The following is a 27,742-nucleotide window of genomic DNA, read 5'->3' as shown; positions in this document are numbered from 1 at the left end:
GGAAAGTTTTTTTCAGCTAAGGTATCTTGGGAAATCACTCTGCTCAAGATATTAAATAGCCATATTTTTTCAAGGCAAAATCTGAAATAGTCGAGCGGCACATCAGGCACACTTGGTGTGGAATGACCCAAATACTAACCAGGACGTCAGCATCCATGTACTGGTTACTGGTAAATGAACTAAACTGCCACAAACATATGCGCGGATTCTCAACCACCATCCGAACAGTTTTGCTATAACATCCCAACACTTTCGCATAAGTAAAAATAGATAAGAACTCGTAGGTAATGTTCAATGGCACCTCAGGTGTCTAGCAGTTCTGGGCCTCAAATGGCGATGCTCGATAGCTCAGTGACGTGGTTAGGGAGAAGGCGACTTCTTTCTGGCGATAAAATCGGGTTGAGAGCCGAAGAGGAGCGCTGGGTGGTTGCCGTGGTTACCGGTAGCAACCGAAGACGATGGCCGACATCTTAAAACTTGGGAAAGGTAGCGACGAAGTGGGGAATAACGAGAAGCGAAGAGAGAAATCCTGTGGGTCTCAACCAAATCCTCCGTCAGCCGCCGTAAGAGGACCCACTCCGCACCTCAGTCCCTCCCGTGTTCGAAGTTATACGGCAAGCCGACGGCTGGAAGTATACTTCCCCCAAGGTTACTGTGTCTTGCTTTTGCGGCGTGCAGACGTAGAAAGATCGCAGAGTTTCCGTCGATTGCGCGAACAAAATTATCTGTCCTTCAGAAAAACAAGATGGTGTGACCCTTCCCCCCTCCCCACCCCCGGATGGTGTATAGTGAAATAACTGGTTTCGACGTTATGTAAGAGCTATAGCATTTGTTCACCATGCTCACGCGCTTTGCATTGAAGATGTGGAAAGTGTGCCGCTAATATCCCGGCAACGAAAGAACTGCGCAGCCATATAAGTTAGTACAAGAGGAAACGCGGCGTCTCACGAGTCATAGAAAATGTGTGTGCTCACTGCGTTAACGCCTGCAGGTCCGATGACGTTTAATTTATGTCCAGTTGCATAGGTACATATATAAACTAGGTCAGTTGACATAGTGGCTTGCACGCGAACGTAAAAACTTATTTGCTACGATCTCGCACAGTGGACAGGCGTTACCGTGTGTTGAGAGAACAGCACCAACAACAAAAACTCGGTGTAAATGTATAATTGCCAATAAGTAGCAAAATTAACGGCGGGAGGGGGTGGGGGTTACGTTTTTAGGAGGGGCGCTTTTGGTTTCAGATATAAAGAAACTCCATGCAACCAACGATTGTATTTCACTGCTCGGTTGAAGATGTCGCTTCAAAGGCGACAGATCTTTGTCGTTGAAGAAACAAATAAATAAGAAAATGTCAGTTCATATATGAGATTATAAAATGTAAAGTTCACGGCTTCTCTTTCACAGATAAAAACACTTCTGGGGGTTTACGTGCCAAAACCATGCAATGATTATGAGGTATGCCGTAGCGGATGACTCAGGATTAATTTAGACCTGCTGGGGTACTATAACGTGCAGCCAATGCACGGGTGTTCTTGCGTTCGCCTCGATCGAATTGCGGCCGCCGCGGCCGGGAGTCGATCCCGCGACCTCGTGCTTAGCAGCGCAACGCGTAAGCCACTATATACGCCATTGTGGAGGGTAAGTTATTCATACCCCATGTCACTGCACTTTCTGAAAATGCATTTCCAACGAATCTGTTAGCACTCGCTGACGATGGTACCTTAAGGGATGCGTTTTCGGGTCGCGCGTGCGAGAATTCTGCAATTCTTTATTGCACCGCGTCTCATACAAGAACTACAGATCTGGCTGGGTGTCCAATGCGGCACTAAATATACTTGGTAAAGCTACGCCTCCTAAACAAGCAATCGAATTAGTTTGGGTCCCGGCTCACTCCTCAGTTGAGGGCAATGAATATGCTCATCAACAGGCCCGAGCGCTAAACTCCCGGGCCAACGAGGAGGAGGCAAGGGGACGGCAACCCATCACAAATTACAGAGATATAGTCAAATATTACAGGGACGGCAGGAAGACATTCCCGCACCCCCACCACTCCTTGACCGGAGACGAACAAACAATATACAGGCAAATCCAGGCAGGATCCTTTCCCCACCCCTGCCTCCAGAACAAAATATACCCAGAGAGATACAAGAACACATGTCCTCATTGCAATGCATTAGCCACCCTTCGGCACGTCATAGGAGAGTGCAATTTTTCCATAGACCATTCCCCACCTATACCCGTAACTAACCCCCCTGCTATACCCACCCTTTACGAGCGATGGGAGATCATGCTGTCCAGCCCCGCCATGGAAGACCAGCTCCGACTGATCCACAGGGGCCAGGCGGCCCTGGAAGTATATGGAGCCCGCGAAGAGGGAGCCACCCCATCAGACGCTTAACGCGTTTCATTTCATAATGGACCGGTAAAGTTGTTTCTCTCTCTCTCTCATCACACCTTCTCGAACGGCGCGCCTATAATCGCTGGACATTATTATAGTGTCCGTGTAGTGGTGCGATTTATGTAACTGAACTTCTTCCCGAACGTGTGCGATGTCAATTAGTAAATTGTTATACTGCACCCAGGTAACTCTTTGTTAAATATGTTTGCCGCTTCTTCTTTGAGCAGCGTTCCGTCATTGGGGTGCATTATAGCTGCATATGAATAGCTGTCGTGCGCATTTAATGTCATTCTTGATAAAGGCGAACCCGTGGTTCTAGCGTCATAATAAGTTATGTTTTTCAAGGCGGACTAGCTCGAATACGTACATATTGTCAACATAATTTTTTTGTTCTATAGGCGCGATTTATACCGCGAACAAATGAGTTACGAGAGCGGCTTAGTCAACGACTAAGCCGAGAGTCTCTTCTCACCAATTCTGTCTACAATCCCTGATTCCCGCTGAAAGAAGGAGCCATCCTGGTGACCCAGGGGAAGGGCAATGCTGGCGGGTAATAGTCCGGTTTCAGTCGCTCGACGTGCACAGCTACAGTTTCACGACTGCGGTGTCGTTGGTCTGTAGGCGGCTGGAGGAGCTCGACAACATCTGACATGTAGCCCAGCATGGTGCGTCACACTCATACGGCTGCCGTCTTATTTGAGCTTGGACCCTTTCTGCACTATGGCCAGGATCGGCCCACATGACGATTTGTTTTTGTCAACATCTCGGGGACACATTCTTTTTTCCAGATCCTAGCCATAGACCGCTTGGCTATAAAAAAAAAGAACACGAATAATTTCCGTTACCAAACTTTCTAAACACCTAAACCGGGCGACGTGGTGGCGAACAGCGCCGCGAACGGCAGAAGTCAAAGCAGACGACGTGAAGTGAAGCAGACGACGTGAAGTGAAGCAGACGACGGGACCAAGGCGACCACGGTGCTTCCAGTGATTTCGCACTGCGGGTTTTAAGGCCTGACGTACCGCAAGACTCATTTTCGTGTGTCTGTTTTTGAGAAAGGTACTTGTCTGAGGCAGGCAACGTTCATGGCACCATGTACTATATAAAGTAGAAAACTAGTGCGAATTGCGATACAAATGCACCCTGCCATCAGAGCTCGGCGCGGCAACCTAAGAGGTGGAGCTCCAGCGTTTATATTCCACATGTTGTCTTGCTGTGCAGGTTAACATTGTCGCGTACTCAATCATGTAAATAGGCGAAGAGCCCACAAAAAAAATTCACCAACGATGTATGAAAACTGTATAAAATGCATGCCATTGCGTATAAACGAGAAAAAAGGTGGCTAAGTGAGGGACCCGAATCCGGCAACATTGATGCCTTCAGGTAGCATGCGTGGATTTATTGACCAGTTGCCTTCACCCAGAAAAGATCACGTACGCGTGACGCCTGTGGAAGAAAGGATGTTCCACGTCCGCTGCCATGGTTTGTGAGTGAGGGTGCTGGCTAACACTCCCAGGGTTCTTGTAGTAAACATAAATACCCAAAAGTGTGGACGGGGGAAAACGACACCGCGGTAGCTCAATTGGCGGAGCATCGCACGCGTTATGCGAAGACGTGAGATCATTTCCCACCTATCCGCGGCAAGTTGTTTTCTCATCCACTTTCATTTCCATTAATTTATCTTTTTTTTTATTCTTTTAGTAGGTATAAGTAATTTCCCCTATGTTGTCCCTGGTGTCACTGTTTGTTGGCTTCTTACGATACCATTGGGTATGTATCATGCGGCCGCTGTGTGTGCGCCACTGACCCAAGAGCCAATGGGCATCTGTCGCTCTTCCATGAACCTTTTTGACATCGGCTTGGGTGACTGCAAGTATCACGACATCACAGCTACACGGTGACGATCACGTAGTGCGATTTTCCTGGCAAATGAGCGTCGGCGTCTACGTGGTGCAATATTTTTTTTTCCGACTCTCAAAAAGCGCGTTCTTGCCAAATATGACCTTCAACATCGCGTTTATGCTTTTCAAGGGCTTTGCATGCGAGATATTGAGCTAATAGGCTTTCGCTGCTGCCGAAGCGGTGCACGAAGAGTGTTCTGATTTTCTCGTTAATGATACAATGACGAAGTATTTGCGTGAAGACTGCGAAGATTACCAGAGTAACTGCGGTGGTTCGGAGTGATACCACGTAGGTTTGCGCGTGTATTACTTGACACCGATGGCACTTGAACAATGCCGTGTATGATGTCTGGGCGGTGGTGTTGGAAACACTGATGCAAATGACACATCAGCGTGATGTTGAAGCCATACTCACGCTTCTCTCATCGTTAATCGTTAATCATATGTTAATCGCCAGCTGCAGTCGAGCACCGCTTTATAGAACGGAATGACATTTTCTGTTTTTATCTGTGCGCGTCACGCCCCAAGCACTTCGTCATAAAGGCGTTCGACTGCATTACACTTCTTTGACACGACCGGCACAAACATGTCGCGTCCCACATAGCACGAGCTAAAGCACTTGTGTACGCTCTAGCTGGCATTGTGGTCACTATTGAATCAATTACGTTCTTCCTTGTGTGAAGATCGGGAGCGTGTCAGTTTGTCCCATTCTCGTCTCGTGGCAGCTAACGCTTTGGAACGCTGTGTTAAACCGCATCCCCGCCTTTGGTGTCGAACCTCACCCTAGTCCTGTCCTCGTATCTGAACGCTACGAAGCTGCTGCGAGACATTGTATACCACCTTCGGGTTCGGCCCAGGTTGTGTCGATTCTTTCAGGAGTAAAAAATTCGCCAGCCATATCGAAATCTATATGCGTTTTCATTTCTCGGTGTATTGGCTGGCGCGGACGACCTGTCTCGTGCGGCCCACTGCAAACGGAGCAAAGTGTGGCGCGACTGCCCCGCTAATCGAAAGATCGCGAGACGCAGAGCGTGGCTGAAACGTGGGCGCGATTCACAGCCGCAGACAGACCCCTGCTCACGCAGCGCTTTGTTTCGGTATATGGTATGGGTCGACGCGCTCTCCGCATGCCATCGGTGAACAGATAACGACGCGCTACTCTGGGCGTTATCTCCTGCGGTCGTCGCCGCAGAGCCCGTCTTGCGCGGCGCTACGCTTTTCTTCTCATGCTCTCGCCATACCCTCCTCGTCCGCTTTCCTTCTCGCGCTCGCTTCGCTGTCACCGTCTTTCACGCCCCGCTGCGGTCCGCGTTCGCTCTTTCATCCTTCGCTCTGTTCATTCGCTCGGTTACGCTGAGGCCGACGGTCAACACAGGAACGGGCGCCTAAGAGCTGCACTCTAAAATTATGGACAGAAAACGGAAGCGTATAGGTCTCCCTTTTTAATTTCTTGGGCTCCTTCGCCACTCGCAAATGTGTCGGTAAGTTCCCGTTCGCTGCTCCTTGCAATTATTTAAATCTTTGCAATACTTCGTCATTCTTAATGTCTTAGAAACATAGCCCAATCTTCAGCCATGATCCATTTCACGCAGCTTAGCGCTACGAGAGCCGCCGCTGGCGGCGAGTGTGAAAACGCCGGTGCGTTTGCGTTCGCTGTCGATGCACAGCAAACAGTCACGTATACCGGAGGAAACTAGAGTTTGGACGCGCGAGGAAGGAAGATATACCCTAAGAGGAATAGTGATATACGGATACGACGGCAAAATGGCGACTGCAAATCTGAGTGTTCGCCTTCGTAGCCCTATCTCCGGTGCCTTTGCAGCTGCGTATAGGCGAAGATAGGCAATTCCCATGGGACGCGAAGCTCTTGCGCATGAACGGCTCCTTTATTAATGTTAGAACTACTAGACTATGACAAAACAGCGTCGGAAATATGCAGTGCTAAGTAACTGAAACGCAATATTCGGAGCGCGTGGCTGCCACTATCCTTTTTTTTTTCGTTCGGCGCCACAGATGAGTTCTGGGTGAACGCCGTGGGACCAAATGCAGTCGCACTGCGTCACAAAGGCTCTCGCTCTCTGTATACCACGATGCATCAGCTCGGCGTCCCCAGCGCATACAGCCAGTGCAAAGAGCGCCGGCGACCACGTAGTTGGAGTAGCGCGTCTCAATCACTGAGCACTGTACGTACTGTTGCCTACAGACCACGCTTGTCCAGTCCTTCCGCCGTTCCGTCTGGTGAAGCGGTGATGAAAAACGATTGAATTTAACGGCCTAACCAGCTTCAGTCATTTTTCAGGAACTGTTTGTGCACCCGAAAACACATGTTTGATCAGATCTTGTGTCACGTGGTATTTCGGCAACGCAAAACAGAAAAAAAAATTGGAGGACGCTTAAGCTTCGCCTTCAAGAGTGGAACGCGACAGCGTTCCCGTCGACCCGCCAAGGGGTGTAAGACAATGGGCTACGGCGCAGCGACTACGCGCCCCACATCGGACGCGGTGAGCGTCGAGCAACGCAGCGTTCGGCGCGACAACGAAATGTGCGCCTGAGCAAGCGACGCACGCCTGAGCCTTAGAAATAGCTCGTTTCTAAGGCAACACCGCGTTCACTAGAGGCGCTTTTGTACCGCTTTGAAGCATCGAACTCGTGGCTCAGTGGTAACGTCTCCGTCTCACACTCCGGAGACCCTGGTTCGATTCCCACCCAGCCCATCTTGCAAGTTGTTTTTTATTCATGAAGTGCCTGCTGGGATTTATCGCTCACGGCCAACGCCGCGGACGCCGACACCGACACCGACGCCGACGACACCGGCTTTTCTGCGACACGAGCTCCTTAACGCTATCGCGTTAAAATGACCTAACATGTTGAACAGACGTAGCTGGCGGCAGCGCCTGCTGTGTCCGGCCTAGCCGTTACACGCAATTACATTCGTGGCGCCGCCGCATGAAGGCGCGCTGGGTGCCTATTGGGAACATTGTTTTTGTACGCCTCCGTTGTTTGTTGTTTCCCTACTTTTCTTCCACCAAACTTCTAATCGCCTCTTACTAATATCTATTGTGGAGATGTTTACTTTACCCATGCTCTCGCTGAACCCAAAAGCTTCAAGCAGGCCAGCTAGTGCTTCCTAAATTGACCGCTGGGCAGATATCTTCACATGCTAATGAAAGATGCTCCATGGTTTTCGTAGTTTTGCCGCAGCAAACACGTGTTTCCTCTTCCTTGTTGTATCTCGCTTTATAAGTGGGCCGCTTCTAAGGTATCTTGATCTGGCTTCGAAAAGTAAAGAGCTTCCCTTTGAGTTATCAAAATTGTTTCTTTTCTAATTTCGTTTTTTCCTCTCAAGTAGTTACTAATAGCAGGTTTTTTTTTTCATTGCCGCCACCCATGAGATTGTCTCAGCCTCTCTGACTTTGCGCTTGACGTTCTTTGTTGCCATGCTGCTCACCATACAGGTCGCATACTTGGTGGTAAGCTTCCTAGTTATTTTCCTCCACTGTGAATCAACGTTTTTACTGCACAAATACCTCAAAACTCTTCCAGCCCATTTACTTTCTTCCATATTCCTAAGTCGTTCTTTATAATCAATTTTACTCTAAGCTGTCCTCACTTCAAAACTTGTCCACCCCATATCACCCTGCACAGCTTAATTTGTAGTCTTCCCGTGAGCGTCCAATGCGAGGCGTCCCATTGAACTTTCTCTGCCATCCAGTCCTGGCTGTACCCCTGAGTGCATGCAAATAACCGCATTTCCAAATGTAAGTCCTGGAACTTACACATTTCCACATACCCAGGAGTACGTCATACCTATTGTGTCTCTATAGCGCTCTGCGTTTCATTATGGCCGCATTTCTCTTCGCCTTTGCTGTTATATTTTTTTTTCATGCGTTTCCATACGTCTATTAAATTCGTTTATACATATACGTATTTACATTATTTTACGCGAGGTATTTCCTTGTCCTGTATTGACACTGTCTGATCACTGTTTTCATTGAATACCATGTAACACTTGATTTTTTAATGCTAAGTTACAGACCTAAATTCTCGCCTTCCTGTCCACAGATGTTAGACAAGACGTTGCATATGACTTTGCTTCTTAGCTAACAACACAACGTCGTCCGCATAAAACAAAACCTGGAAGCTGCTTCTCTACTACAGTACCCGCCTGTTTGTGTGGGAAATTAAACCCGATATTACTGTCCTCTAGCGCCATTTCCATCATCACCATGTACATACATCATAAACAGCAGTGCGGATAAAGGGCACCCCTGCCTCAGTCCCTTGTTGGTATCAACTTTTTTCTCGCTCCTCATCCCTTCCCATTCAATGCAAACGCTATTTTTTTAACTAAATCTCTCCCAAAAGCTGTGTACTATCATCGTCCAAGCCTTTACCTTCCAGAATATGCCACGAAATGTTGCGGTCTACGTTGTCATACGCTCCTGTAATGTCTAAAAAGGCCACATATAACGGTCTCATTTCTACTCTGGTTATTTCAATGCACTGAGTAAGGACAAATAAGTTATCATCCAGACGCCTACCTATTCTGAAGGCATTCTGAAGTTCTACCAAAATGTCATTATTCTCTGCCGATGCTTTCAGCTTTAATTTAATTGCCAGCATTGCTAACCAGTATGTTACCGAAGTAATGGTCAACGGCCTACATGAGTGAATTTATCCCCCTTACCTTTATAAATTAAATTCACTCTACTTTGTCGCCAACTGTCTGTTATTAAATCATTCAAACCTTTTTTTTATTGCTTTCAACATAGCTCTCTTAAGTTTTAGGCATTTCTTATTAATCAGCCTAACAGGAACCTCGTCTAGCCCTGTGGCCGTGCGCTTTGGAATTTTCTCTTCGGCTTTCTTCCGATTGAAATTTGTCAGCACCAGCTCCCTTTACCAACTGGTTCTCTTTCATGCTCTTTTTCCTCAAGTACAACCTCGTCACTGCCTTGGAAAGATTGTGCTGTTATTTTTCAGGTGTAATTTAATGACCACGTCCCCTTCCAGTCTGTTTCCGGATGCTGCTGAGAAGCGCCTCTCACTGGAGCAAATGAAAGACTAGACAGGCAGCGCAGTTGCGTAGGCGTGTACTGTCTGCGAGATTGTACGTGTTTCTCGCGCGTTTGACCGCGCATGCCTGCCGTACAGTGCTACAACCGCCTCAAAAGCACGAAAGGCCGACACCCGCTCGAGACATTCTACTTATGTTCGGGCAGGTAGTGCAAAAAAAAAAAAAAGAGACAAGCGCGCGCCAGTGCTGTTGTTGGTAGAGTCAGGTAAGTCACGCTTATTCGCTTTCTCATGTAAATTTTTATCCTTGTCGAGCATACAGTCGAGGGGGGCTCTCGCATTTATAACTGGTTTTGCACATCGCATATTCGAAAACGAAACTAGTCTTTGCCCCGGTTGTAGTAGCTCGCGAAGCCAAGACAATCCGTGCAGTCAAAGAAAGACAATCCGCAAGTTGGCGTGTTGTTTCATGTGCGTGCGTTTCTCGCAAAAGCATGTGCTGTTGTTTTGCTTCGTCTGTTGCAAAATGTCTTTGAACAAGTTAGTTCTTCCCGGTGACGTTGTGGATGTTAGTGTTACCGATGAGAAGAAATGCATCGTTGGGCCCGGGCTGCGGAAGGAAGGAGAGCGCATCGTCGCCACTCGGGCCGGCATTCTCAAGCATCGGCGTCCCAACACTTTTTGGGTCGAAGGACACCAGAAAAGGGTAACGACTTGTTTTTGGCGAGCCCGCGGTAAAAGTGTGCTGCAACGCCAACGCATTGTTTTCCACTGCGGCGCACCTGCGCAGAGGGGCTGTTGGGAACGCGGCACAATCGAGCGCCAATCACAGAAGGCCGACATGCTGAACCCGAACTTCAAACTGTGCGCCATCACGTGTGCGAAGACGTGTGTTAAAAATGATGCCGCCGCTTGATAAAGTGTAGCGTTATCAGACCTCAAACGATTTATGCGCGTGCGAAATCGGACATATTATTACAAGCAGCTGTATGTCGCAGCGTTCATGACATTGGCTATACGCTTGGCTGAGGATATTTGCTGCCTATGGTTGGGTTTTCGGATCAGCTTTGTTCTTGAGCCGGTTTTCGCCCGTTTTCATCTTCCTCAAGCAGCTACTATATAGCGGGAAATGTTAAAATGCAGGCAAAACTAAGGTTTTCACGTTACCCCCGCCTCCGTTTCTTTCTTTTTTTTTGGGGGGGGGGGCTATTGTTATTGAAGCAACAAACAAAGTGATTAATTGTAATTTAATTAACTGTTGCGTATTTAGCTGATAAGCAACCCCTTCGCTGAACATTGAAATCATGTTATCTAAGACATTTTGGCCAGCGGGGCAAGCAGACGGCTCATTATCAGCAGCACCATGGAACACAAGGAACGGAATAGAATGATTAAACCAACAGCGTGAAACTAGAACTTAGACAATCTAAAAGAACACAGTTACCCAATACTGGGAGGTCTCAAGACGCATACTGACATATAAATTCTGAATATCGTTTTTTTTTTGTCGCGCTTTATTTCCTGTTCCTGTCTAATAAGCGGTGCTCCTCGCAGTGGATCGTTATCAACTGGCCCAATTTCGCGTGGTCTTATGATCAAGGATACTCAGCCTTGTGTGTTGCCTTTATACATGTTTGGGATCATCTGCATCGGGTGACTGTCGTCTACCCATTGCTAAAGCACTGCATGTCCTTAAATTGTACTGAATTTGCTTTGTGTGATCTCCACCACGCCCTGATTTGTCTCTTTCGAGGATTACTGGCACATATATTTGGGAGAGAAAGAGAGAGAAACATGTTTATTAATTGAAAAAAGAATGTACATATATTAAAAGGCAACCCTAGTGATTTGTATATTTACATATATTTAGTGTTGTAGAAGCTGTACCACGCACTTCTCGCATGTAAAAGGATGATGCTTAACCACTATGAATGTTTGGAAACACTTACGGGATATTCTAATTTTATACAAAAGTTGGTCTCGAAAGGCCACCTTTGCATCATCGGCTGTATCTAAACACCGTGACACAGAGCACAAGATTTGTTAATGTAATATAGCAACAAGGCTAGGCATGATGGTTTTGCTTATTTAAAGAAATTAATAATGAGGAGGAGTGCCACAAACATTTTTTCTTGATGCAAGTGGCAACTGCAGCGATCACACGAACAGAGCAAGCCTTTGTATTGTGACACCATGATGCATCCGCCTCCTACGAAACAGAACTGCTCGTAGAAACAAGCATTATAGCGAATTGTTTAAAGTTCTCTGATGCTTGCCAGCATTGTATTTAGGGTTTAGAGGATTCGGATATTAATCTAGTGCAAAAAGAAAAATCACAAGTAGAAAATTTCATGTCTGTAATCTAATAATGTTCACCTGTGGTCCTAGCTAGCATAAGTGTATCACTCTAGGTAGATATTTAGGTGACAGTGCTTGCTTAAGTGTCTTCTTGGAAAGGTAGGTGTCATTGCTGCGCAATAACAGAGCGCAACAAGATCCATGCCTCAATTGGTGTTTATTGGCATCGTGTTCCAATTCACTCTTTTGTGGCTTCATCAACACAAAAAAGAGTTTGCTAGCTTTCCGACTTTCAATAAAACAAGGTGTTCTGTCATAATAGCATAGTGCCATTTGATGGTTATAATTGCGAATATTGTCAACTACATTGTGTGTCAACATGTGGTCTTACATGTTATTAGCCCCATACATTCGTAGCGCTTCCTCTCTTCAGAGGATGCCGCTGCAATACTAGTATTGTATAGCACATGCCTCCAGGCCCTTGTCTTTCAAGGGCTCTGGTGAGGCAGTAGTGCTGTAACCATTTTTTGCATCTGACATGTTTTATACATCATATCATTTTTTCACAGAGAAATTTAATGCTCATAGAACACGTCATTAGTAATCGCCATAATCTTATTACACATAGGTTTTACGCACTTCACAGCGACTATTTTTAGGCCCCTTTACAGCCATGTCACATCAACTTCATAGAACTCATCATTCCACTGCGAAATCACTAAAACTGGCATGGTGCTCTTTGGCCATACCTGGCCCTCGCACCACTAAACAACACATATTCATACATTGTGTGTTCACAAGGTTCGGAAGAAGTGCTCTTAGACTTTATGTTGTTATTAAATTACTCACAATTTCCTAAAATTGTTCTGGAACACCTTTCCTTAAAACTGGGCAATGCACTGGAATGAGCACGGTGTCTTTCAAGGAATATATTCCTGAAGAAAGGTTTGTAGTATACCTAATATGTATTGAGATTAGACTGCATTGATTCCCAATCCCCCCCTCCCCCCCACGTATTAGTTCCTCTTAGTTGTGACAATGTCGATAGTGATGCACTCTATATTGCTACTTAATTTTTCTTTCCCTGATACTTTTAGGGCAACATATGAAGCTGGCATTAGACAAAGGCACCTGAGAGTGACAGAGGAGAGGTGAAGGATGGGTGGGATGCATTAACAACTGCTGATTCCGTTTTTTTATACTAGCAGGCAGCCTTCTTTGGCAATGAAAGGAAAGCTACTAGGACAGAGTTTCCTGCACACGGTTTACTGTGTCAAGTACTCCACCAGCATTTGACAGCACTTTTGGTTTCTCAAAGGAGGTGCTGAATCAGTGTAGCTTCCACGTGTGATGGTTTTACAATACGTCAGATTAAACACTCAGTGCTCTACCTTGTTGTATTTTGTTGTTATAAATAACAGGCTTGTTTTCTCTTGCCCAGCCATAGCTAATACGGATGGGGATGTGGGACTTCTTTCATGAGCACTCTTACATGTACCCGCTTTCACTCCGTAGCTTTCCCTTCATTGCCACGGAAAGTCGTCCGTGTGTGTGGAAGATGTGGAAGAGTGTGCGTCACATTCACAGGCTGTTCCTTGTAATTTATGGTCATAATTGATCTCTCATTGGGTTTGGTGTCTGTCCGCGGTAATGAGACGTGACAGCACGAGGCGGGAAAACGTGCAAGGGCCTCGAAAATCACACGAGCGAGCTATCTATTCATTATTTGAGACTGTAGGCCTTCTGCTGCTTGCAGCAATATTCTATTAGTCTCACATATTCAGAGAACTGCATTTGACAGACCAGGAATGTTTTTAACATACTATCGTGCATCATGATACAGAGGCTCACTCTGCTCTTATGATTGCTGTAGCTGCTGCACAAGAGTGTAGCCAAAAGAATGCTTTACAACACTCTTGTTTATGGTTTTTTTTTTATGGGCACTGTCATTGTACCTAGCCATGTTGCTGTTCAATGTTAGCAAATTATGTTCTGTGTCATGACATCATGGTGTCAATGACACCAGGTCGATCTTTTCAAAGCTAGCTTTAGTGTATTAATCAGTATATGAGTGTTTCCCAACCTTCATTTTTTGCTAAGTGTCATCCTTTAAAGGTCAGCTCCAACAAAGTTTTGGGCTACATGAAAGAGCCCTATTTAAGATAGTATAAATCCAGAGAAGTCTCCATGCAAAATTTGACGTTTGAAATAAGGGCGAAAGCATCACAAAAAGATTCAAGTATAGCCGTTTTTGATAACCCAAATTGAAAGAATGCCGCCATTGCTGCTTGCCGGAAGTGGCGTATGACCTAAAATGTGTGACTTCTTGGCATGACCTCCGAAATAAGTTGGCTTGTGGAAAAATTCCAGAGGTGACATGCTGGGACTTTCGTTGCAGCAAGAACCACTAGGTGCATGCATTGTCAGCTTAGATGCTGTTTAAAGGCTACTAACAAGAAAACTATACAATTACCAGCCCTGCAGCTTTGCCAGGATTGCTACTTATAACAAGTTTAGCCTAAGCGAAATTTTGTTGCAATTGGCGTTTCATGTGCAGCGCATGCTAAAGTTTCAACAACTTTGTAAATGTGTGTTTGTGCTGCTTTAAGCTCTCTATTAAGTGGAACTTCATAGTTTAATGCAAATCATTCTTTGAATCGTTCAAGGTACTTTGCGGTAGGTGCCTATGTCACATAGTTTCAGGCCTCCTCAATAAAAAAAAAACATATCACTGTCTGAGGATGGGATCAAACCTTGTCTCCCAGCACGGCAGCCCATTGCTCTAACCATTATGCGGCAGTCACATGCATACTTTTCTCGTGCCAACTTGAACTAGCTCTTTAAGGCAATAGGCACATGTATCATGTCGTTAGCTTGAGGGAGAGGATGTCTGTGCTCGCCACTTTACATTTGACCACGAGCTTACCGCTGTCCTGTGTATCAGGAGTAGGAGCATGCCAGTGTCTCCCATTCTTCCCTCGTGGCAGCCAGGCCTTTCAGAGAGTGTGTTGCACTGCACTGCCTTTAGGATCAGCCCAAATTTCCCCGTCATTTCCTTGTAGCAGCTAATGCTACACAAATACAGTGCGTTTGGGATTGGCCCTAGTCATAAATTAAACATGCTGTAATGTCTCTTTGCTGGAGTAAAAAAAAAAAAAAAAAAGAATTGGTCATCATGCTATCGGTGTTAGTGTTGTCATCTTGCTGCTATTATCACATGCACGCTCACATCATGCAGTTGCTCACCTTACATAAATGTGTAGGTCCGGCTGATAACGATTTACAAAACTCCCCAACTGATGTTGTATAGCCAGCTACCAGCAAAATTCCTCGCGTAACATAGATTCCCAGAGTGCATGGGATCTGCATAATTTTCAATTTCTTTGTTTTCTGGTCTTTTGACTTTTTTGGCCATCAGCGTACAATTGAGACTGGCCCGTCTCCTAGCAAATGCAGTACAGGTAATCACTTTCGTCCGAGGTCATAATAATCAAAGGGTTGGCCGAGACATTTGGTGCTTAAATGCATTTTATCTGTTTGGCCAAGCTCTCAGCCTGTCCCATTATTTTAAATTAATTAATCTTTCTTTCAGTATATTCCCGCAAAGGGTGACTGCGTCATTGGAGTCGTCACAGCCAAGGGAGGTGAAACTGTCCGAGTTAACATCGGCTGCAGTGAGCCAGCTACCCTGTCTGTGTTCGCCTTTGAGGGGGCCACGAAGAGAAACAGGCCTGACGTGGAGGTAAGTGGCTAAGCTCATCCTTGTTCGGCCAAGCGCTCGGAGCTACATCGCCTGCAGAGACCAATCAGAGCGTGCTGTTTTCCGAGCCTTTCAATGGCGAGAGGGCAAGAGGCCTGAGTATCTAGCTACACAGCACATGGTCTCCAAAATCAAAACTCACCCTCTAAGTTCCCATAATGCCCTTGTCGGCACAGACATCTCTAAAGTCATCTATTGGGCGAGACGTTGAGTTCACTTCACTGATTCAAGATTTTCAACACATTGGGCTCTGTGGATGTATGTCAAGGTGTCGAAAGTCTACAAAGTAAAAAACTTTGTAAAAGTGGGTTTCATTAAATCGAAGTTTGGATTAAAGCAGTTGCATTTGATCAGTTTCTAGATCATGCAGTGTAGTTGACTCTAGTCAAGTAAAGCCCACTGTGCTGATGATATGGCTCTCATGTGTACCCAAGCGAGCTTGTCCGACCATTGTGCCTGCATTTTTGTTTGTTTGTTTGCCTGCTTTTCACTGAACCAGGTTGGTGACATTGTCATGGCCCAAGTGCTGATGGCCAACAGAGGCATGGAGCCCGAGTTGGTCTGCGTGGACAGTTACGGGAAGAAAGGCATCCTCGGCGTCCTTCGCAGCCCCACTGGCTTCCTCATCAAAGTCCCTATCAACCTCATCAATAAGTTAGTCATTTTCGAAAACCTTTTTATACCTGGTTCCTCTAAGCATATTCTGTGTTGCCTGGTCTTCTTGCGTTTTATTTTATTGAACAGCCATTTTTCATGGTATAATGTAGGAGTAGCAATCGTATACAATGTTGCTGTGAAAAATGTTATCTTTCTTAAAGGGTGCCATTGGGAGACATTGCATGAGATTTGGCTTGTAGGGACCATGTAACTGTCGTTTGGCACTAGTCAACACAGCAAACAGAACCGCACCAAAGGCAGGAATTCAGTCCAAGGCATATGAAGGAGACAGTGTTTCTAACCAGAAGTGCTTGGTGCACAATATGATCAATGTATTCTGCCATGGTTATTGAAAAGGTATACTTTATGAGTAACTTTGCAGCTTTAACATTAAAATGCTGCTATTTTCACAACCGATTACTAGTTTACAAAATGAAGGAACTTGATGGGAACACTCATTATGCTGTAAATGAGAACGTTAGATTGCAAACCTGGAGTTAGAGCCAAAAGAAATTACGTAGAATAGTAGACTGGGCAAGTTGATACAGACCCCTGCTTGAATGGGTAATGCGAGAACTTACTGGGTGGAAGAAACTTCTGTGTCTTTACAGTCATTCTGTATTTCTTTTTTTTTTTTGGCCTGTGTAAGTTTTCGTGCTATCAATCAAACATGAAATTATGTGTGAATCAAACTTGCGATGCACTCTCTTGGCACCACTGTAACCCGCAACATGTGATTGTCTCGCTGCTGTCGGCAGATAGCAGGCTTGTCACGTTGTGGTCCTGAGGTCATAGCGATTTTTTTACTCTTGCCTTACATTTTGATGCTGAAGGCTGAACGTACCTCCTTCTGTCATGGTATTCATGAACAGCTACTCAAACATGACAGGAGGATAGTTCAGCACAATGCGTTGGCGGGCTAGTTGGTGCGAATCCATAAATACTTTGTTTAGCGCAAAACAACAGACACAAAAAAGACGACAGGACAAAGCGCTTTGTCCTGTCCTGCCTTTGCATTCTGTTGTTTTGCGCTAAACAAAGTATTTACGGATGACAGGAGGGTTGTTAGTGCCACGTCTTTATTGGTTGCTGATATGGCTTGCGCACTCAAGTCACTGAAAGCGTTGGATAATCATTACGTACAGGCAAAGCTATACACATTCGAATAATTTCTTGATGTAGGGCTGGTATAACATAGTGACTTCTCTCACTAAGTTTCATTCCTTTCTTATTATTCACCACTCATGCCCGGCCAATTCTGGTGATAATGTAGGCAGAGTGCTGTTAGGATCACAGACACATTGTGAAAAGATAAGAATTCAGATTGAATCATTACATTATCCTGGCCCTGGTTTGACCTCCAAAGAGAATAAAATGTCCATGGCCTACTTACACTGCAAGCTTCTCCATCTTCTTGGCTTCCGCAAGCACCAACAGCAAACTTATATTTCACTGCATGTTCATGTAATATTCTCTAGTCCAGTTTTATCTGGAGCAGCAGCCATCTTATCGTTTTCGGTGCTAATATGGATTAACATTTGTTGCATTCTAGTTTTGGCCAGCCATTGCGGTTTGTCATAGGAGTCTGAACGTCACAGTAGGTTCTGTGAATGCATAGACATGGAGAGAAATCGGAGATATGATTAAGCTCGGCCGATTTTAGTTCTGGCAGCCCGGCAGCATTGTCACAGCATGTTTGAGAACCACTGTCAAGAATTTGCACACTATGAAAATGTAGGACATGTCACACTCTGCAAGCGCACTTCATGGCATGGTAGGTTATGCTTGTTTTTCATTAGAAATGCTGAATGTTTTATTGATGCTATATTCTTATTCATCTGATTTGTCTACATTAATGTCACAGAATCGCAGCCACTTGGGCTGGCAACAGCATGTTTAACTTGTAAATGTTCGAAAAATCGCTCTTTGATTGTAAAAGCTTTAAAACCAATGCAGAACACGCCAATTGTGCCAAACACACTATATTTCTCCTTCGGACTGTCATCTGCTTCTCATGCCAGGCCGCACTGTTTGCAAAAAGTGCTGGTAACTTCGCATGACAGGCGCACCGATTCTCTGAGTGCAAGAATTTTTGGTGACATGTTAGTAACGATTCTAAATGGCAGTTTCAAACTGCTGATAATCTGTTATCATTGTGATGTGTACTGGAAGGTCTTTGCAGCCTCATTACATAAATATGTAAATACAAGTATAGTTTTCGAAATATTTTGAAGATTGCCTTTGGGAAGTTGTGGCATGGGCACATTAAGGTTAAATGGCATTTCATAGGCTGCGGAAAAATGTGATATGCTAGCCTGCATAATTTTTTATGGGCGGCAAGATGCAGAAAAAGCTGAGAGAGGCAAAGGCATGCTATCATACAGCCGGATTCAAGAGTAGAAAGGTTAAAGGGACACTAAAGGCAAATATCAAGTCAAGCTAAAGTGATGGATTAGTGCTCGGGAATCTCTAAGGCATCAATATTGTCCCGAGCAGAGCCTTAATAATCGAGAAATTGAGGTAAACGCAGGGCATAAGTAGAGACTCCCCAGGAAATTCAAGCACTTACCAAATGAAGAAAGTGCTCCTCATTTAAATTCTGTCACTAGTATTCAACCATTCGTTGCAAAAAACATCCTTGTATTGTATTATACGATGAAATAAAATGCTACTTGTCCAGTTCTATTTCATTCTTTAGAAAAAAGAACTCATTGAAATTAGCCTTGACATTGATGCTGACAGTCGAAAGGTTTCATTTTCGCTCGACTCTGCGCGCCCACGCTTTTGCATTTCACTATATTCATTACCGCATAGTGCTGCGTTGGTTTTGCTGGCTTGCGAAACTCGCACAAACTGCAAGTAGCAGAGAATTCAACTTCCATATGATGTCGCGGGATGCCTGAACGGTTTACGCCATTTGACCAAAAAGCAGCTGCAGTGGCAAATCCAACACTCTGTCTTGGCTCGATAGCACCGTCTGTCGGGTGGGGTTTCACCGACAGCAGCAAAGGGTGGTGATGGCATGGAGTATGCAATGTCGCCACTCGCTCGGTTGGGTGGCAGGACATTTGAATTTCGAAAAAGGCATTCAGACCCTTCAGATGCAATTTTCTCATAAACTAAGTCCTTTCTTGGTGCGAAACAAGGATTGCGAGGTTTCTGGAATGGTATTTAAACATTCCATATTGACTTAGTATTTGTCTTTAGTGTCCCTTTAAGGCATGCATATATCAGTGTCATAAGAATGATTAAAGACAAATTTGGAAGCACAATTCCTGGTAAATTCAAGGTCAGTTTGATAAGCATTAAAAATAGCATCAGCATACTCAATCATAGTGAGCAGTGCAAAACAAAGAAAAGTGCATGTTGTCGTACTTGTTTATGGTGGATCACGAACTAGCCTAATCATCCACTTTGTTAAAGAGGCGCTGCAATACTTTCTGAACACAGTAAGAAAACATCTGCAATCTGTAAACAGTGCTGCCTGGAATGCGTGAGCCAACTATTCCACCGTAGCAGGGAGCCCACAATCTCTCAATAAAGATTACTGTGGTGTTCAAGGCCTCCTCTGTTATGTCCCGCCTATGACATCATAGATCTTGCAACTAGCCACAAGCGCCAGTTATTGGGTGATTGTCATCATGAAATTAAAGTGGAGGCTTGTGCCAGTTGGGGGATGTAGACCGTGAAAATACAAAAGCCTAAGTAAAGGTTGTGGCACATATGTACATCCTACCTGTCATCTACCAAACTCGGAAGTGGTGGTTGTTAATACATCCTGCCCTTCTTGTCACCGCTCCTTTGTTAGACGCTAGCTTGAAGATTTACCATAAGGGCCACCCCCAAATGAAGGCGACGTTGCATAGAGCAGGAATGGAGAAAGTAAACAGATTCTTGATAACTCTTACTTCCTTTTCGAAAAATTGTGCGGGGATACATTAATTGAAAGGCATTACATTCACTCAGTTGTATTCTCAGTTTTGAACAAAAAAAGGTGCAGTGAAAGTACTGCAGCAGTGTAGCCTGCTTTTTATTGACAGCCCCATGCTTAAACACGGAGTCTTCAACATAGTCTAAACAAACCACAAGCGACAGGCCGGTGCCCTGTATTGTGCCGCAGTAGTGGTACAGAAGGGCTAAAGCAGCTACAGCCTCAGCTGAGGTTAGGAACGGCACAACATTGGCGCTTGCGGGATCAACCTCGGCAGCGTCTTCGTTTGGCCGCTACTTCTGCTGCGATCTCCATGTCTGTGAATCGAAGCATTTTGAAACACTTTCAGTAACAAAGTCTTAAATGGCTTCTGCCAAGGCTTCTATGAGTGAGCCCAGTGAGCACGTGCCGTCGTGCGTCATTGTGGATCCAAACCGCCAGTCCTCACGAGGCACGGCAGGCGTAGAGCGCGGCACCGAGAAGGACTCAGTGCGATAAATGCACTGTGTTATTGGCGTTGTCAAACTAGCCAAGCCGCCCCGTGCGTACGGCGCTACGTTCAAATGGCGCCCTCAGCATGATCAATGTGTGCAGCTATAGTGTGCAGCGCTCGGGAATGCCCATCACGCCACCACTATCTTCGAGGGTGTTGCAGGAAAGCTCACCGCCTCGAATCGAGTATTGAATGTTCAGATCAATTTGCGAACCAATTCTTAATTCGTATTTCACGGGACCCAAAGAAATGTCCAAATTAACCAAATCTCCAATTATCGAGGGTATCAAGAAGACAGTAAACAAATGTCAACACGCTTTTACTTACTGAATTAATGAGCAATACCTTGTTTCTGTTTTGCACAAAAGCAGTGCAGAAGCTGCAGTTCTTGTCATGTATGATTGCTCTGCTTATAACTATGGCAATGCAGACTCCGCCACTTCATTTTGGTTGAATACTAGCACCGCTTTAGCTCGCCACACCCTGAGAGTTGTCTGAATTGACTGGTGTGCAGCCATATGCATCCGAATTAATGAGAGTTTTATTCCAATAAATAATGCATACAGGGCCTGCTGGGACCATAGAACGAGTCCGCAGTATCCAATTTTCTGAATGAACGAGGGTTGAATTGACACGGTTTTACTGTGTATGCGATTCCATTTTTTGAATTTTCGGTGAAATGCTCAGTCGTTATCAGTGCCTCACTCTCAGTCTTTCCACAGCGCTCAGTGTGTGTCGGTACAAGGTTCATCCCAGTCAACAACTCCAATTGTAACAGTTCCCGTACTTGAAAGTAACAGTGAGAAAACGGCGATGAAAGCAGCACACTATGGAACACGCAATAGCAAGTGCGAAGATAGGACTGATTAGCCACTGGAATAAGGTATTGGGAGTTCAGTTTAGCAGAGGAAAGTAATACATGTTTTGACAGGTTGAGAACGGAGAGTCAACTGACTTTATTCCACAGTAAAAGCAGGTTTGCCAAGTGGCTGTGGTGGCACCCCTGTCGGACAGCCACCTCACTTCCAAAAAAGAGCAGAGGGCAATGGCACCCATGTGGAGCCCAGGCAAGGTAACTGGATTTCCCAGAAGCAGGGACAACGCGTAGTAACAGACGGTAGCTACAAGGGCTCTCCTCCTAGAATGCCAGAGGCTTAGGTGTGGATGGTGGAATGAATCAAGCGTTGGAACGAATGAAGCGTTAATGTTCAAAGTAGGCTGGTTTCATGTGGTCGCACAACAATGTCTCTTCTTTGCCGTGTACGTCAATTTTCAAGGTTTTCTCTGAATATGAAACCACACAAAAAGGCCCTTCATAGGAAGGAGTCAATAGTGGCTTGATAGAGTCGCACCACAGAAAGACGTGCATAGTTGTGTCCATTGTCGAGGAACTACACAAAGGCTGCTCGCGGGCAATACGAAGGGGTGTTTGTCGAAGCCGGTCGAGCCAGGAATGTAGCCTCTCTAAGGGCTGTGCTGCCCCTGGCAGAGTGCCTTGCTGGTTGCCGAAAAACTGGCCTGGAACACGGATTGCTGATCCATGGAGCATCTCAGCTGTGCTGACTCCGAGGTCATCTTTGATCGTTGTTCGCAGCCCCAGTAGTACTAGGGGTAGCCTTTCCAACCAGTGCGGTCTGTCAAGCTTGGCAGTCAATGACGCCTTCAATTGTCAGTGGAGACGCTCTACCATGCCATTCCTCTGTGGGCGGTAAGCCGTGGTATTATGAAGGCACGTGCTGAGCAGTCTCATCAGGGCAGAAAAAAGCGAGCTTTGGAATTGTTGGCCTCGGTCAGAGTTATTCATAAAGGACAACCATACCGCAACACCCACATAGCAACAAATGCTTCCGCCATTGTTTCGGCTGTGATTTTTTGTGGTGGCATCGCCTCAGGCCAACTTGAATACTGGTCGACGCACATGAGGAGGTACCTAAAACTTTGGCAGGGCGAAAGAGGCCCCACCATGTCTAAATGCACGTGATCGAAACGACTCTCTGGCGGTCGAAATTGTTGCAACGCTGAATGCGTATGCCGCATCACTTTCACGGCTTGACAAGCTTAGTAGCTCCTTGCCCAGCTTTGAATATCTTTGTTGATCCCTGGCCAGACAAAGCAGTCTCCTTATTGCTATCAACAGACCAAAGCATTTCATCCTCGGTGCTGTTCATGGCATTCGAAATCCTGCACTTTTTAAAGGCCTTATCGACCATGGCAGACGAGTCTGTGCGCCATGCATCGTTCACCCGGCCTGCAGTGAGCCTGAAGCGTGCCTCGCTACAAAGTCCTCGCTGCAAAGAGCGACCGAATTCTATCTTTCACTGGCTTGTTCAAATAAACATAGAGCGACTGGAGCTGCGATGTCATGCCACCGGGTATCACGACAAGGTCGGTGTTGCATGCAGCCAGCTTGTCCTTGATGCACTGGTCAAGCTGGCACCTGAACATGTCGAGCACAAGCATCCCACGTAGACCCAAACTGCCGCTGGCTCTCTTTCGCCAAACGTTATCAATCCAGTCAGCGACTAAGTCCGTGGTCATCCAACCTTCTTTATTTGCGCGTACAGCCATGCCACTCGGAAACATGATTCCTTTCAGGAGTGTCTTCTGTCTGAAGATAAGAAATGGGAACAGCTTGTGCCCATCCACAGTGCAACAAAGCATTGCGGTGACTAGTTTTATCATGGCTGGAAGACAAATTCTGCACTTGCTTCGGCCCCCTTTTTTTCAATGGTTGTGTTTGCAGGCATGTCAGAGTAGAGCGGCGTCTGACCGGCATTTCCAATCTGTCCGAAGTGGTAGCCGTTTCTATGGCACAACTTTACCACTGAAAACTGTGCAATTTCTTTTCATATTCTTCAGGCAATTTTTGCCATATCCCTGTCTGCCTTCGAAGAGAAAAGCCTTTTCTTTTCATAAGATTTGATAGCCAGCACCTGCTTGCTTTAAAGTCGCTCCGCATTACCCTTTTCTGTAGGGCTAACCACATTGCCCGTACTTTGAGCAGATCGGTGATCATAGGCCACTGTGCTGCTTGCTGCTCTTGCACGTATTTCGCGAGCAGCTCTTCTATTTCCGCGAATCGGCTCTTCTTCAGTCCACTGAAACCGTTCCTTGTTCTTTTTGCTGGTGAAAATATTCTGTTTGCGCCAGTTCCACACGCAAGTTTCGGGAACTCCGAACGCCCGTTACGCGGCCCGATTTCCGTCCGTCTCCATGCACAAGATAATTTTCCTTTTAAATGCAGCATCATGGTGGACTCGGCGTGTCTTCACCCTTGGCGCTTCCATGCTGATTGAATAAATGCAGAAAATGGGAAGACAGGCGGTAGGCTAAGTTACACGAGCGCCTGGTTACACATGCAACATGGAGGTAGGCACATGGAGGAAGCTACGGCAGCTAGGCTAGAAGTGCGTTCAAGGCGGCCATTTTTCGAGCACCAATAGAGATATGGTAACGCAGGTTTAGGGTCGTACTCGATTCTAACGCACAGGCAATTTTTTTACCTATTTTATCGAAAAATAGGTGCATGTTAGATTCGAGCAAATACGGTATGTCATATCCCCTGATTAACCAGAGGTTTACGTAGTGTTGTTTAGGTGCCATTTAAATGCTGCTGATAAGAAAATTAAATAATGACCTGCCCTGCAACCTTGACAATAATGCTTCAGTAGTATAATCAAACTTTGATACTTTGAAAAGTACATACTTTATTCCTTTGAAAGCTTTTTGTTAGTATGAATTTTAGTTTCTTGTTCTGGATGTCCCAGTAGGTTCCTTTGCAACTAAGGAGAGGAACAATGTCTGGCGTGTGCCTCAATAAACCACATCCTAATTTTCTGTGCACATAGTATGCAATGCCTCTGACGTTCGTGCAGTGTATCTTCCTGGTTTGTCTTTTAGTTCTCTAGGGCGGATGACAAGTTAACTCGTGAATTTTTGGCAATTTTTGCACACGTGCATGTGTTCAGTTTCTTGTGATTTTGAAAAGAAAATAATACACTTTCACTTCTGCCGATTTTTCTACACTTCTAAACATTTTTTGCAGAATTTGTCACAGCAGTCAAGGGGTTAACCCGTTCGCTACAAAGCGCTCTCTGCAAAAATAGCCCAAAATACTGATTTTCTTTATTAGATCAAACAAATGTATATTCAAAGAAAGAGCCAAGAAATACTGTTGAATATCTTTATTAAAGAACAGGGCCTTAAAAAGATACATTCAAAAAAGAAAATTAAACTTAGAGATTATTTCATCACAGTAATAATAAAAAAAATTCACTGCAGAGCTTCAAAACACTGCAGATTGCTGATAAGGTGTGCTCGTTTTGCAGCAATTGCTACGAACGGGTGGATGTCTGATTTTCCCTTTACTCATCGTTTTATTAAAGTAGTATCACTTTGATGAATGCCCATATACCTTGTGCCCCAGCTGAAATACGCGCTGTGAAGCCAAACTTGTGTTTACAGGTTTTAGTATGGACAGGCCCAGCTTGTCCTCAGCATTAGCGGTATGTATTTGAATGAATGGTCTAGCTCATCCTCGATGGAGAAAGAGTTAAAACAAATTTTGGCGTGATTTTTCTATGTTGTACCAATGCCCGACTTCACACTTGTCACATGGGAAAGGATTACACTTAGCAAGTAGGAAGTTGGGCTAGCAACCGTAAAATATTTTAATGTGATACTACAGTTGTCTCGAACCACTACAGCTGGCATTGTCGACATTGTCACCGCATCATGACAGACTGAAAAATGTGTTAACATTTTGTAGCAAGGTGGCTAGGTAAGGCGGTGTTGTTCATTCAAAAAAAAATTTATACTGATCATGCTGTTTCTGGCTGAGCTTGCATGTGAAAGTCGCAGTGGTCACGGTAACGGAGCCTGCCATTGTATCGTGAGATCATCGCGTACCCACCCCATACGTACCAAGACTAGTTTGTATAAATGAGCAATATTGCAAATTATCTAGGGTGCTGTGGTACTTGCCTGTAGCTTTTCTAAAGCTTTAGAGCCATTTTTACCTTTAAGTAAAGTTGAAGATGGTATGTCTACACACCTTAAAGATCAACTGCAACAAAAATCTGAACCCTTTAAAGTAATTTCGGGTAGTGCTGATATAGATGTGGTCTCATGAAAAATTTTACATTGGAAGTACAAAAAGTTGTGTTTTGGAATGCTCTCAAAATTGGTGTTTTGGATACTGAAACTGAAAAAAAAAGCTGCCTACCGCTCACCAGAAGTGATGAATAACCTAGCATGCGCAGCTGACATGACCTCTGCGATAAGGCAGTGCCTATAGCTGCTAGTGGCCTGCTAAAATATTGCAGAGGTGACGTGCCTGGGCTTCCGCCATATGTGCTCACTACCAAGAGCATGTGTCTGCTTGCATTCTATTTAAAAGCTTCTAATAAGAAAATTAGATAATCACCAGCCCGTCAGCTTTGCCAAGATTGCTTCAGTAGTATGTATTACTCATTTGTGAACAATTTAGCCAAAGTGAAATTTTTTTGTAGTTTGCCTTTGACAGCTTCAGTGTAAAAAAACTGCAACAGTGTTTCCATAGTTTGTTTCCAGTCGCTGACTGTCGTGGTGCATCTTCTGCTACTTTGTTCAGTCGGACATGAGTACCAACTGCGCTTTGTGGGATCTCTCCTCCTGTGCTCTTGGGACAAAGGAACGACAACAAAGTAGTGCAAACAATCACAAGGGCATTTATTGCACCTTTCATAGATCAACGCCTGCTAGCCGAGTTGCTATCCCCAAAACATGCCGATGGGCGCGCGACAAATCTAGAAGGTCCGACTTACCGCGACCGCATTGCGAGCGAATATATTCGCCCCATGCTGGATCCCAACACCTGGTCGTTCGCGTGTACAGTCACGCGAATGGTGGCACGTTCGAAGGCGGCCACGCGAGACAGTCTCGCAGAAGCATCCGACGGCGCCCGCACGGACATCCGCGCCCGCCGACGACCTCGAACCCAAGAGCGCAAGCGCCTTCCTTTCGGCGCCCAAGTAACCTCGCCTGTCGGCGGCGTTAGCAGCGCAACACTCGCGCCATCTCTCGCACTGCGCTTCAACCACATCGACCGCCGCTGACGTCACGCAGGCCACGCGGCGAAGTGAGATTACAGGAGACGCGCTATGCGGGAAAAACATCAGGGGAGGCGCGAGGGTCACGCATCCCCACAACTTACATTAGAGAGTTTTTGCGAACTCTGGCCCACCACCATTCTTCTCTGCTGTCATGCAGGGGACTCTTGACCGCATAGTCAGTGTTGTTCTAGCTACAAAGTAACTCGTGTTACTGCGTATGAATTTGAAAAATGATTATTCTGGGCAACACAGCGTTTACAAGTTTTGGTGGCATTGATTCTCCGTATTCTCTTCGTAAATATCATAACTATAGAAGCACTGACCATATATATCATACAGAAATAGACGTAACTTTTGAATAACCACTTTAAATATTTGCATCTGGGACATCCATTAAAAGCTTGTTCATGTTTTGTTTACTCTTGATACTCTGGCACTGTAACGTTTTTTCTTGTCGTACCTACCGCCTTTCTTTGTAATTGTTCATTGTGCCCTGTGATGCATCTTGATACGAGAACTTTTGGTGTTGTTGCAACTTGGTGCAAAGCATTTAACGAGAACATTTTGTTTGACATCTTATAGGCTCCTGGCAAAGGACTGCTCCTTGCTGCAAACACTCGGCAAGCGCTCTCAATTTGAGATAGCCCTTGGCCACAACGGGAGGATCTGGGTGAACGGAACCTCTCTCCAGTGCACACTTCACATCTGCAATGCCATCTTGTCCGCGGAGAACCTCAGTGCGCAAGAGATTGAAGAAAGGTGTCTCAGGCTGGGTACATAAAAGGCCCTCAGGGCCATCTATAATCTGTCTTGGTGTCATTCATCTGCAGGAGAAATTCTCTATTGTGTCTCCACGACGGTGCTGCTGAGGTAGAAGTCAAACCGAATTCATTTCAGCATGAATACATAAGCAAATGTGCTGTGGCCACAAACGCAAAGCCACGAAGGCTTGACAAGGTCTTTGCCCTGTTCGCCCAACTTTGCAGCTGTTTGCGGGTTCACGGTTCATGTGTTTGACCCCTGCCGCGGCAGCTGCATTTCAATAGGGGCGAAATAAAAAAAGGAACGCATGCGTACTTAGGTTTGCGTCCATGTTAAATAACCCCCACACATTCAAAATCAATCCGTGGTTCCCCACGATGACGTGCGTCATAATTAGGTTGTGGTTTTGGCACATCAAACTGCTGAATTTT

The 27,742-nt window shown here is 45.5% G+C and overlaps 1 protein-coding gene across 2 annotated transcripts in view; it reads left to right on the top strand.

Annotated features, from left to right (window-relative positions):
- Positions 1–27,355, top strand: part of Rrp40 (exosome complex component Rrp40) — an 89,690-nt gene extending 62,335 nt beyond the window's left edge. The window contains exons 1-4 of one of the 2 annotated variants that reach the window (XM_075673007.1): positions 9,733–10,024; positions 15,209–15,358; positions 15,876–16,030; positions 27,132–27,355. In XM_075673007.1, the coding sequence (XP_075529122.1) occupies positions 9,788–10,024; positions 15,209–15,358; positions 15,876–16,030; positions 27,132–27,330 (741 nt within the window). In that variant the 5' untranslated portion in view covers positions 9,733–9,787 and the 3' untranslated portion in view covers positions 27,331–27,355. Of the gene's footprint in view, positions 1–9,732; positions 10,025–15,208; positions 15,359–15,875; positions 16,031–27,131 lie in introns of those variants that run through there. The other variant, XM_075673008.1, reaches the window with a different exon arrangement.
- The last annotated feature ends 387 nt before the right edge of the window (positions 27,356–27,742 follow it).

This window comes from Dermacentor variabilis, chromosome 10, assembly GCF_050947875.1.
Source record: "Dermacentor variabilis isolate Ectoservices chromosome 10, ASM5094787v1, whole genome shotgun sequence".
NCBI classification, from domain to species: Eukaryota; Metazoa; Arthropoda; class Arachnida; order Ixodida; family Ixodidae; genus Dermacentor; species Dermacentor variabilis.
This window is presented reverse-complemented; position numbering and strand designations above follow the sequence as displayed.